This window comes from Prionailurus bengalensis, chromosome A2, assembly GCF_016509475.1.
Source record: "Prionailurus bengalensis isolate Pbe53 chromosome A2, Fcat_Pben_1.1_paternal_pri, whole genome shotgun sequence".
Classification (NCBI taxonomy): Eukaryota; Metazoa; Chordata; class Mammalia; order Carnivora; family Felidae; genus Prionailurus; species Prionailurus bengalensis.
This window is the reverse complement of record NC_057348.1, coordinates 9938092-9950201: the sequence shown is the minus strand read 5'-3', so window position 1 is coordinate 9950201 and position 12110 is coordinate 9938092. Positions and strand designations below refer to the sequence as shown.

The following is a 12110-nucleotide window of genomic DNA, read 5'->3' as shown; positions in this document are numbered from 1 at the left end:
TCCCAGCCGCCTCCGCACCTTGCGCTCCGGGTCCCCGCCCCTTCCCGGTGGCGGAAAGTCCCCAGCGGCGCAGGCTGGGGCTGTCGAGAGGGAGGGGGAAAACGGCCTGGGGCGTCTGGCGGGTGCTGAGCGCCTCGCCGAGCTCGTGTGAAACCCGTGCCCTCCCCACCCCGCAACAACGCACACGCCGCAAAGTCCTTTGGAACTTTTATTATTGGGGTCGAAGAAGGTTCCGATCGGTCCCCCCCCCCCCCCACCGAGCCTCCCACCCCAGGATGGGTGAAGGGAGCCCAGGGGTCCCCACCATTATTTCTAGGGTCCACAGCACTAGAACCCCAGCCGGTGGGGTTGGAGGAGGAGGGGCTGGAAGGCAGGGAGCAGGCACCCAGCAAAGGCTGGAATGGAGGGGGGGGGGGTTGTAATTTGGAAGAGTGGCCACAGTTGGGCAAGAGAGAATCACAGTTTGGGCAAAGGTCTCAGCGTGGCCGGTTTCAGTACAATAGGGGCGCCACTGCGGCAGGGAACGGTATAGGCCAGGCAAAGGCATGATAGGACCTAAGGAGAGGTCAGGGGTCAGGATCAGAGGTTCCCATTTGGCCAGGTAGGGAAAGTTTGCTCGGGTTTAGGAGAGGCTGGTCAAAGGTCAGGGTCATTGGGTGGGGGGGGGGGGGCGGCGTGTCCAAGTGCACAGTGCCTGACCCCTGACTTGCGGATGAATGAACGCATGAGGGGCCAGAGTCAGGTGCCCAGCTGGCCCCTGGGCCCCTGGCCACCCGGTCGCTGGTCTAGCAGAGGCTGCTGATTTCACTCTTACTGCACCCCCACTTGCAGCAGTTGCTGGAGAGGCCATCCAGGACATCACGGACAGCGCGCGGAGCCCCTGGAGTTCCCTGCCAGCCAGGTCGGTCTGCATACAAAGCCCGGGGGTACTTGGTCAGGGACAGCCACTCGCTGGAGGCTACTGCCCCGTCCAGCTCGCTGTCTGTGTCAGAGTCTGTGTCTGGGAAGGCGAAGGATGAAAAGAGTTAGTGCTTGGGGCTCAGCTGCGATCACACCCAGAGGCTGTCTCAGCTACTTCTATTCTTGTGATGGAGCTTCATGGTCAAAAGTTTTATCCCATTCAGGCCTACCTTCCAGTTTTGGCAGGCAGATTATTCAACCTCACAGAGCTTGACTGTCCTCTCTTATCATTTCTTTTCTCCTACTCTTTATTCATTGAGGACCTGATGGTTAAGAACATGTGTTTGGGAGCCTCTCTGAGTTATACTCTGGAGCACATGAATGTACTTCTCCGACCCTTGGTTTCCTTGTGTGCAAAGTGGGGATAATAATAATGCCTACCTTCTAGGGTTTTACGTGGAGTAGATGACAGAATTAATACCCATGGAAAAGCTTAGAACAGAGTCTGGCATGCGAGAAGCACTCACCGTATACTTACCATGTGCCAGCCACTGTGTTGTGGTTGGTTTTTTTAATGTTTATTTAGTTTTCACGGAGAGAGAGAGAAAGAAAAAGCAGGGGAAGGGCAGCGAGAAAGACAGAGGATCCAAAGTGGGCTCTGTACCGACAACAGAGCACCCGATGTGGGGCTCGAACTCACAAACTGTGAGATCGTGACCTGAGCTGAAGTCACACCCTTAACCGACTGAGCCGCCCAGGCATCCTCTGCCAAACGCTGTTTTAAAGGATTTAGTGGGCTAACTCCTTTATTCCTCACAATGACAACCCCATGAGGTGGGGGCACCTATTACCATGCCCATTTGCCAGAGGAGAACACCGAGGCACGGTTTCGTAAACCAACTTGCACAAGAACACGCAGCCATTAAGTTGTAGGTCTCCTACGTGAACCCAGGCAGCGTGTCTTCCAAGTCCACCTTTATATCATCACCATCATGAAAACTTTTGTTTAATTTTTTCGCCAGGCTCCTGCCCTTCATGAAACCAGGCCCCATGCCCCCCCGCTTGAGCCCAGACTGAGCCCCCTGCCCACCGTCCTGATCTGCTTTGACTCAGTGTTGCCACTTAGCCATCCTGGGAGATTCAGGGACTGTGCCTCTCATTTGCAGATAAGGAGGCTCAGAGAGGGTAAGCAACTTGCCAGGAGGGTCACCAGCTAGGTGGCAAAATCTGGCCTTGTATACACCACACCCCTCACACTACCTTCCGCAGAGGGTTGAAAAGCGGTTCAGTGTCAGTTTCTCAATGGCGTCCCATCTCCCACCCCACCCCCCATCCTTAAGGACAGGCTCATACACAGCAGGTGCTCCAAAAACAGCGGCCAGTTCTCTCACGACTCCGCAGGTCTGCTAACCGGCTCCTCCCTGCCTCGGCACAGCTCTGAGGCCTGAGCCAGTTTCCCCAGCTGTACATCATAGGACAGGGACTCTCCTGCCCCGGCCCTTCATCTCATCTCCATCCCTGGCTCCTTGGACCATCCCATGTCCCATCCATTGTCCACCCCTCCCTGCCACACTACCCCCCCCCGCAGCCGCACCCCCCCAGCCTCACCCGTAGCTTCATGGGCCAGGATGTCTGACCGCCTCCATCGGGAGCCCCCGCAGGTGAAGATGACGGCCCGGATGAATTCCCGGCCGCAAAGCTTCACTCCGTAGGGTGATGCCCGGGCCTCGGTGCTCAGCCACAGCTCCCCAGCCAGCACCCACACGGCCAGCAGCAGCAGCAGCGAGCGCTTGGCCATGCTGGACAGGAACACCTGGGACCCTGGGGCACAGCGACGCAACCTCCCTGGGAGTCTGTGTCTCTGCTGCCTCCTGGCCCCCCATTTATACACCCCGGGTTCCCCCCACCTGTCACGGAGAAGGCAAGTGACCTCCTTTATCTCCTCCAGCAGAGGGGAGGCTGGCATGCCCCCCCCAACCCCGACCTTTCCCGTTTCCAGGAGCAAGTGATAACCTTTAACCAGGGACGGAGTGACGTGCTCCAGCTCACTGTCATCTTCATCTAGAAGGGCGAGAAGGTCTCAATTCAGCAGAGACCGGGGACCCAGACCCCACCAGACCCGAAGAGAGGGCACAGCCAAGATACAACCCCCGCATAGGGCTGGATCTCCTCTAGAATAACAATGATAATGAGCGTTTCTGCTTCGCAGTGTGGGTTAGGCTACAAGGCCAGGCACTGCTCTAAGTATTTTGCATCTGTTTCATCCTCCCAGTGACCTATGATAATGGTTCTCAAATTTGAGCAAGCCTCAGTATCTCCCAGAGGGCTCGTTAAAACACAGATTCCCGGGCCCTATTTACAGAGCATCTGAGAATCTGCATTTGCAACAAATCTCCAGGCCGTGCTATTGCTACGTTGCTCCAGAAACGGCACTTTTCTGTCTTTCTTTTTTTTTTTTTACATTTATTTATTTTTGAGAAAGGGGATGGGGAGGGGCAGAGAGAAGGAGACAGAGGATCTGTCGCAGGCTCCTTGCTGTGACCGCAGAACCCGATGAGGGGCTCGAACTCACGAACGTGAGACCGTGACCTGAGCCAAAATCAAGAGTCGGCTGCTCAACCGGCTGAGTCACCCAAGGCACCCCAGGAACCGCACTATTGAGACCCACTGGACTATGAGATTAGGACTAAGATCATGCCCATATTACAGATAAGGAAACTGAGGCACAGAGTGGTGACAGAAGGGGCCCAAGCTTGGCTAGTAAGTAGGGGGGGGGATGGGAATTCAAGCAGAGCCACCTGACTCCAAAATCCATGCTCTCCAAGGGAAAATCTTAAAGATCACAAAGAATATATTATGGGTACAGGGTTGTAGTTTTACAAGGTGAAAAGAGCGCTGGAGACAGATGAACTGGACACGTAAAAGCGACGAAGATGATCAATTTTATGCGTATTTTACCACCATTAAAAAATAACTTTAAAATGTTTAATTACGATAACATACATCAAGAAGCTGGGATGTGCTGGGAAGCGTTTACCAATGAGTTCTCCAGAAGAAAGAAAAAAAAAAAAAAGAAAGAAAGAAATTAAAAAGACCCTGGTTTGTAGCAGCTGTTGGTTTCCGGCCAATTTCAAGCTACCGATATGACGTCTGCGTGGTCAGCAGAGTCCCGAAGAGTCAACCATCAGGTCTCATAAGCGAGTGTCAGCTGACTCGGCCAGAACGTGCATTTGAAAGAATCATAAACAAGACACCCATGTTGTTACCGCTCAGGTCAGGAAATGGGACTGTGCCAGCAGCATAGACATCCCCCGCTGCATAATCCTGTCACAGGCCCTCCCACCCCCTAGGGGTAGCTTTAGTTGTCGCTTCTTTGTATTTTGTTGTGATTCTAACGCCAACATGTGCATTTCTGGGACAGATAGTTCTGTTTCCTTCTTTCCTTGTGCATTTCTCTTGCCTTCTTTATTATTTTTTATTTTAGAGGAAGAGAGAACAGGAGGTGGGGAGAGGTGCAGAGGGAGAGGGAGAATCTCAAGCAAGCTTTATGCTCAGCACGGAACCCAACATGGGGCTAGCCCCCATGACCCTGGGATCATGACCTCAGCCAAAACCAAGAGTCCAACGCTCAACCAACTGAGCCACCCAGGAGCCCCATCAATTGAACTTTTGATCAAAGTATGACACACTTAAGGAAGAGCACACAGATCATTCGTGGACACCCAGAAGAATTTTCACAGACCAAACATACCGCGTAACTATGACTCGGGTCCAGAAACACCCCTTCCAACCACCCCCCAAGATAGAAGAACGAAGCTCCACCTTCTGGGAAGGGAGAATTTGGAAGGATTTGTGGACATACGTCAAAAGTACAGTAGTTGAGGGGCGCCTGGGTGGCTTGGTCGGTTACGCGCCGACTTCAGCTCGGGTCATGATCTCGTGGTTCCTGGGTTCAAGCCCCGCATCGGGCTCTGTGCTGGCAGCTCAGAGCCTGGAGCCTGCTTCGGATTCTGTGTCTCCTCCTGTCTCTCTGCCCCTCCCCCACTCATGCTCTGTCTCTCGAACATGAATAAACGTTAAAAAAAATTTTTTTTTACAGTACAGTAGTTGAGATACGCTTTGGATGAAACACTTTGAGGCTCTGCAAAGATCTTGTTTCCCAGTTTACCCACTCGCGCTAGCATTCTGGGTAGATTGTGTGCATAGACGTGTTACTGTGGTGTTTGTTTGTTAGTAGTTTTCCACGTACCTCATCCCTTCCACATTTACTATCACTTATTATTTGGAATTCTGGAGGAAGAGTTGTTCTGTCTCCAGTTATTTGTTCATTCAATCATTTATTTATACCAATATGGACTCGTGAACGGTTATTTCAGTCTTTGGGTTGTAACCCGACACTATTGTTATTTGTTTTGTTCCTCACACTGTTCCAGCTGTGGCCATTGGGAGCTCTTTCAGTTGGCTCCCGCTCTAAGCATTTTATTTCAGGCGCCCTCCTTTCGCGGCCGTGACTCCGTATTTTTTGTTGGTTTGTTTTTGGTTTTTTAGCACTTCTTATTTCCTGGCACCACAAAAAAAACGCAGGGCTTGCCTCGTGTTTTCCCTGCCCCAGTCCTAGAATCAGACGCTTTCCTAAGGAGTCAGGATTCCCTTTTATTGGAGTATCGCAATGGGAAGTCAAGACCTGGGCACTGGGTGTGTCCATCACCACTGGGAGTGCGGGTGGGACGGGTACGTCATTGCTTCCAGGTCCTCTCAGCTGAGAGTCTTCCTTTTTTTATTTTTATTGATTTATTTTAATTTTGTAATGTTTATTTTTGGGAGAGAGAAAGAGAGAGAGAGAGCAGGGGAGGGGCAGAGGGCGAGGGAGATACAGAATCCGAAGCAGGCTCCAGGCTCCGAGCTGTCCGCACAGAGCCCGACGCGGGGCTCAAACCCACAAACTGTGAGATCATGGCCTGAGCCAAAGTCAGACGCGTAACCGACCAAGCCCCCCAGGCGTCCGGCATTCATTTTTTTAAAATACTGGGTAAAATTCATACAGGTAAAATTAACCATTTCGGTGTTACATGTACATGTATGTTGATAGCACTATTCACACAAACAGCAGGAACAACCCGTCAACAGATGTATGGATAGACAAAATGCGGTAGATCCATACAATGAAACATTATTCGGTCATAAAAAGAAATGAGGTTCGGATACACGTTACGGCGTGGTTGAACCTTGAAAACATTACAGCGAGTGAAAGAAGCCAGACCCAAAAGTCACATATTATAGGATTGCGTTGATCCGAAATACCCAAAATAAGCACATCCCTGGAGACAGAAAGCAGACTAGTGGGTTGCCAGGGGCTGGGAGGAGGACAGAGTGGGGAGTGATCACTACTGGGTATCCCTTTGCAAGGGTGAAAATGTTTTGCACAGAGGTAGTGGTCGCAGAACATTGTGACTATCCTATCTGCCGCTGAATTGTTCACGTTAACATAGTTTTGTGTTACGTCAATTTCACGTCGATTTAAATAAACAATACTAGGGGCTCCCATGATGGGCTGAGCTGCCTTGGAATCCCACCCTTGCCTCTTTCCTGCTGTGTGACCGTAGTAGGCAAGGAAGGCACTTAACCTCTCTGTACCTTGGTTTTCTCACCTGTAAAACAAGGAAGATTCAATGCGCGCATCTTAAAACATCCCGGGGCCGGCGGGCAGCGCTGTGTACTTCTGTTATTTCTACTTGACACATTCTCTCTGGATCCGAACTTTATCCCTTTGTCCTTTTCTTCATGACAAACTCCTGGCCTCTGTTGCCCCCTGTGGTGTCTTGGGCCCAGGCAATGCTCCAGGAGGCGGGAGTCATATCTGATTGTACTGCTTTGAAAGGGCTGATGAATAAAATGCTCCCCCCACCTCCTCTTCTCCCAGCGACTCTCCAGGGACGTACCCCTTCTGCCCTTTTCTCCATATCCCCAGTGCCCGGCTCAAGGGCTGGCAAAGAACAAACTCGCTGGGAAATAATTGCTGTCTGTCTGAGTTTGACTGCCTGGCCCATAACCAGAAGGCTCTTTTGTGCTTCACACAGAATCAGAGTTTTGAGCCCAATATAGCTGCATTCAAATTCCAGTTCCTATGTGAACTTGAGAAAGGCCTTACACCTCTCTGAATTCATTGGGAAGACGGAGTTAATTATCATATTTCCTGGGGCGCCTGGGTGGCTCAGTCGGTTGAGCCTCTGACTTCAGCTCGAGTCATGATCTCGCGGTTCGCGAGTTTGAGCCCCACGTCGGGCTCTGTGCTGACAGCGGTCCCCCATTCTCTCTGCGACTCCCCCGTTCACACACACTCTCTCTCTAAAATGAACAAACATTAAAAAAAAAAAAAAGAAAATTAAAAAAAATAGGCCTATTTCCTTCCTGGGGCTGTTTGGGGACTTGGGTGAAATTCTGTAAAGTGCTGAGCACCACGCACAGCGCACGGTAAGTGCGGTGGGTTGGGTGTGACCCTGCACAAAGATACCTCCCCGCGTCCTAACCCTCCGGAACTCTGAACCTGATATTATTTGCGGAAAGGGTCTTTGCATACGTAATTAAGGCCTTTGAGATGAGATGGTCCTGGATTATCCGGTTGGACCCTAGACCCAATGACACAGGAGAGATAAGGCCATGTGAAGACAGAGGCAGAGGTTAGAGTGATATACACGAAGAAACCAAGTCATGTCTGGAGCCACCAGAAGCTGGAAGAGACACGGAAGGATCTTCCCCCAGAGTCTTTGGAGGGAGCATGGCCTTGCGGACCTTGATCTCAGCCTTCTGGCCTCTAGAACCGTGAGAGAATACATTTCTGCTTTTGTAAGCCCCCCAGTTTGTGGCAACTATCAAAGCAGCCACAGGAAACGAATACGCAAGAATTAGGAAAGCCCGCCTGCTACTAATATCATTATTATTTTCATTACCATTATTATTTTTGGTCAGCATACAAATGCACCCAAAGTTTACCAATCCTAAATAAAACCACTCTCTCCAAACTTAAGTAATCCTATTTCTGGATGGTCGGTACAGCCTGGTGCATCAGGAGATAAAAAGCATAAGATCGGCTGCGGTATCTCCCTCCCAGTCTCAGCCCCCACTTTCCCCTACAGGTAACTCACTGCTCTTAGTCTCCTGAGTATCTTTCCAGAATTTCTGTGCACCTGTACAAACATGTGAATATAGGTTCTTATCCTCCCCCCCCACCCCCCCACATACACACACCCACTTTTACATGAAAGGTAGCATTTAAAATTGTTTAATTGTGGTGGGGCGCCCGGGTGGCTCAGTCAGTTAAGCATCCGGCTTCGGTTGAGGTCATGATCTCGCGGTTCGTGGGTTTGAGCCCCGCGTCGGGCTCTGCGCGGACCGCTCGGAGCCTGGAGCCTGCTTCGGATTCTGTGTCTCCCTCTCTCTCTGCTCCTCCCTGGCTCGCTCTCAAAAGTAAACAAACATTAAAAAAATGTTTTTAATTGTTTATTGTGGTAAAATATACATAACATACAATATGTCATTTTAACCCATTTTAAGTGTCCTGTTCAGCAGCATTAAATACGTCGCATTGTTGTACAGCCGTCCCCACCATCCATGTTTACCACCCCTATGTTTTTAAATCTTCTCAGATGTTTTTAAAATTTCCTTTTAAAATTTATTTATTTTGAGAGAGAGCGAGGGAGCATGCACACACGTGCACAATAGGGGAGGGGCCGAGAGACAGAGAGAGGAAAAAAAGAGAGGGAGAATCCCAAGCAGACTCCACGATGTCAGCACAGAACCCGACCTGGGGCTCAATCCCCCGAACCCTGAGATCACGACCTGAGCCGGTATCAAGAGTCTGACGCTTAACCCACTGAGCCACCCAGGCGCTCCTCTTCAGAACTCTTTCATTTTCCCAAACTGAAACTCTGTCCCCATGAAACACTAATCTCTCACTTCCCCCCTTCCACTCAGGCACCCATCATTCCCCCTTTTTGTCTCTATGGATTTGCCCATTCCAGGTATCTCGTGTGAGTAAACTCCTATGACGTTTGTCGTTTTGTGTCTGGCTTCTTGAACTTGGCACAATGTTTTCTTTTCTTTTCTTTAATTTTTAAGCCTATTTCTTTATTTTGGGAAAGAGAGGGGGTGGGTAGGGGCACAGAGAGAGGGAGAGAGACTTCCAAGCAGGCTCCGAGCTGACACAGCGCAGAGCCTGATGCGGGGCTCGAACTCACAAACCGTGAGATCACTGTCTTGAGCGGAAATCAAGAGTTGGAACCTTAACTGACTGAGCCACCCAGACGTCCCTCTTTCCCCCCCTTTTTTTTTTTAAGTTAATTTATTTATTTTGAGAGAGAGAGAGAGAGAACAAGGGAGTGTGTGCATGAACAGGGGAGGGGCAGAGAGAGAGAGAGGGAAACAGAGAATCCCAAGCAGGCTCCACGCTGTCAAGTGCAGAGCCTGATGTGGGGCTTGAACTCACAAACCACGAGGCCATGGCCTGAGCTGTAATCAAGAGTCAGATGCTGGACCAGCTGAGCCACCCAGGTGCCCCAGGCACCACGTTTTCAAGTTCATCCATGTTGTAGCATGTGTCAAAACTTCAATTCAGGGAGGCGCGTTTTATACATTCTGCTACACCTTACTCCCCCCCCCCCCCCCCGCCCCACTTAACAACAAACGCCGGAGATCTCCCCATATTGAAACTCTCTTCACACACCTTGTTGTTGTTCTACAGCTAGGTAATATTCTGCTGTGTGGATGTCCCGTAGTTAATTTCACTCCCAGAGACGGGCGACATTTTTCATCCGTTTGTTCTGGAGCTAACACTGTGGTGAAAAACCTTGTAGAAATGTCATTTCGCACATATGCAAGTGTATCAGTAGAAAAGTTCCCCAAAGTGAGATTTCTGGCTCGAACAATATGCGCATTTGTGCTTTTTATAGATATTGCCAAATTTCCCCTTGGGGGGATAGATTAATCCACACTCCCTCCAGCAATTAATGAGTGTTCGGCTCCTCTATGGCCTCACCCACAGAGTGTGTCAACCTTTGGATTTTTGCCAGCATAACAGGTGAAAAATGGTATCTCGGAATAGAGAAAATTTACACTTCCCTTCCATAAGTACAGTGGGACATACTCCATGTGTTCCAGAGCTATTACAGTGTTCTCGTTCCTCTCTGGTCACCTTCGTTGCCCGTTATTTTTTAGGTTGTTGATCTTTTTCTTCTTGATTTCTAGGGGTTCTTTATATATTAAGGAGATCTCTTATCTGGTTATCCGATGGGGGATAAATATTTTCTCCCAGGTTGCCGTTTCTCCAAACTTTTAAATTAACGAACACTGACATTTATTGAGAATTTGATGGACGCCTGGTCTTCTGCGGTGCTTTAAACACCCTAGTCAACCTGACTGACATCATTTTTCGTCTCTAAATACTACGTGTAACATGCATCCCTAGAAAATAAGGATATTTATACACTGACAAATATACAAGCATTCTTCGGTATCATCTTACGCCGAACACATATTCAAATTTCCCTGAGTCTGTGAAATGTCTTTTCAGAGTTGATTTACAGCCCAGACCAACAGAACTTTCCACGAGGGTGGGAGTGTTCTATATCTGTGCTTTCCACCATGGTGGCCACCAGCTGGCTACTGAGCGCTTGAAATGTGTCCAATAGCGATGAGGAACTAAGTTGTTCGTTGTATTTTATTTTAGTTACTTTTATTTTTTTTAAGGGTATTTATTTATTTTGAGAGAGACGGGCGTGTGTTAGAGAGTGGGGAAGGGGCCGAGGAAGAGACAGAATCCGAAGAAGGCTGCACTGTCAGTGCAGAGCCCGACGCCAGGCTCGAACTCGTGAACTGTGAGATCATGACCTGAGCTGAGATCAAGAGTCCGGCGCTTAGTTGACTGAGCTACCCAGGCATCCCAAGTTACTTTGAATTTTAACAGCATGTGGGAAATTGCTGGTCAGGATCCCTGATGCACGTAGGTGCAAAAACCCTCAACAAAATATTAGCGAACTGAATTCAACAATACATTAAAAGGATCACACACCACGATCAAGTGGGATTTATTCCGGGGATGCAAGGACGGCTCGGTATCCGCAAATCAGTGTAATACGCTAGGAAAATGAAGGACAAAAATCATAAATGATCATCTCAAGAGATGCAGAAGAGCATTCGACAAAATCCAACATCCTTTCGTAACGGAAACTCTCAACAAACTGGGCATAGAGGAGACGTAGTTCGACGTAATAAAGGCCACGTACGACAAGCCCACAACTGACATCATAATAGTATAACACTGAAAGCTTTTCCTCTAAGACAGGAACGAGACAAGGGTACCCGTTCCCACTACTTTTATTCAACACAGTGCCGCGAGTCCCAGCCAGAGCAATTTGGCAGAAAAAGGAATAGAAGGGAGGGGCGACTGGGTGGCTCAGTCTGTTCAGAGTCCAACTTCTGCTCGGGTCATGATCTCACGGTTCATGAGTTCGAGTCCCGCGTCGGGCTCTGTGCTGACAGTGCAGAGCCCGCTTCAGATCCTCTGTCCCCCTCTCTCCTTGCTCCGCCCCCAGCCCTCGAGCCCTCTCAAAAATGAATAAATGTTTCAAAAACATTAAAAAAATAAATAAAAGGTATCCCTTTCTCCCCCCCCCCCCCCGCCCCCAGCAGCCACCATATTAGTGCAGATTTCAAATCTGTCTTCCTGACCCAAATACATCTAACCTACATTCACTGTCTCCATTCACCTCCCAATTGGCCCTCAGCCGTTTGCCATCTGCTATATGCTCCCCAAATGCCAGTGAACCTAGGTCTCACCGAGTCCCATCTCTCCCCAAACACTATTACGCCCTCACTGGTCCAGGCAAAGTGCCCACTGGTGTAATTTCATCCCAGATAACCAATTTCTTGCTCTTCCCAAACCACTGCCAGAATCTCTAAGACATTTGCCCTGTGTTCCTGAACAGGTACATAACCTCGAGCAATAGGATGTACCACTGTGTATGTTTATATGCTCACTTTGTATGTGTGTGCAAGTATGTTGTGACTGGCACAATGGGACTGTGTACTAGATTTCCATCTGTACCCTTTTAGCTCAGTGATATATTGCATTTTTGTTAAGAGAGTCAAAGCGGTTATTAACTTATTTCCTTCAGCCTCTCCCCACCAAAAATTGTCTTACCACTTGGTGGGGGGTG

The 12110-nt window shown here is 49.4% G+C and overlaps 1 protein-coding gene across 1 annotated transcript; it reads right to left on the bottom strand.

The window, feature by feature from the left end:
- Nucleotides 1–194: 194 nt before the first annotated feature.
- Nucleotides 195–2737, bottom strand: RLN3 (relaxin 3). Its single transcript, XM_043586794.1, has 2 exons — nucleotides 2505–2737; nucleotides 195–1011 (listed from the first exon to the last, which is right to left on the bottom strand). The coding sequence occupies exons 1-2, from the start codon at nucleotides 2696–2698 to the stop codon at nucleotides 786–788; spliced, it is 420 nt and encodes a 139-aa protein (XP_043442729.1). The 5' UTR covers nucleotides 2699–2737; the 3' UTR covers nucleotides 195–785.
- Between the last annotated feature and the right edge of the window lie 9373 nt (nucleotides 2738–12110).

Coding starts and splice junctions, on each gene's coding strand:
- RLN3 (XM_043586794.1), bottom strand. CDS start 2,698: ATGGCCAAGCGCTCGCTGCTGCTGCTGCTGGCCGTGTGGGTGCTGGCT. Junction 1,012..2,504: donor GCCCATGAAGCTACGGGTGA/GGCTGGGGGGGT, acceptor CTTTTCATCCTT/CGCCTTCCCAGACACAGACT.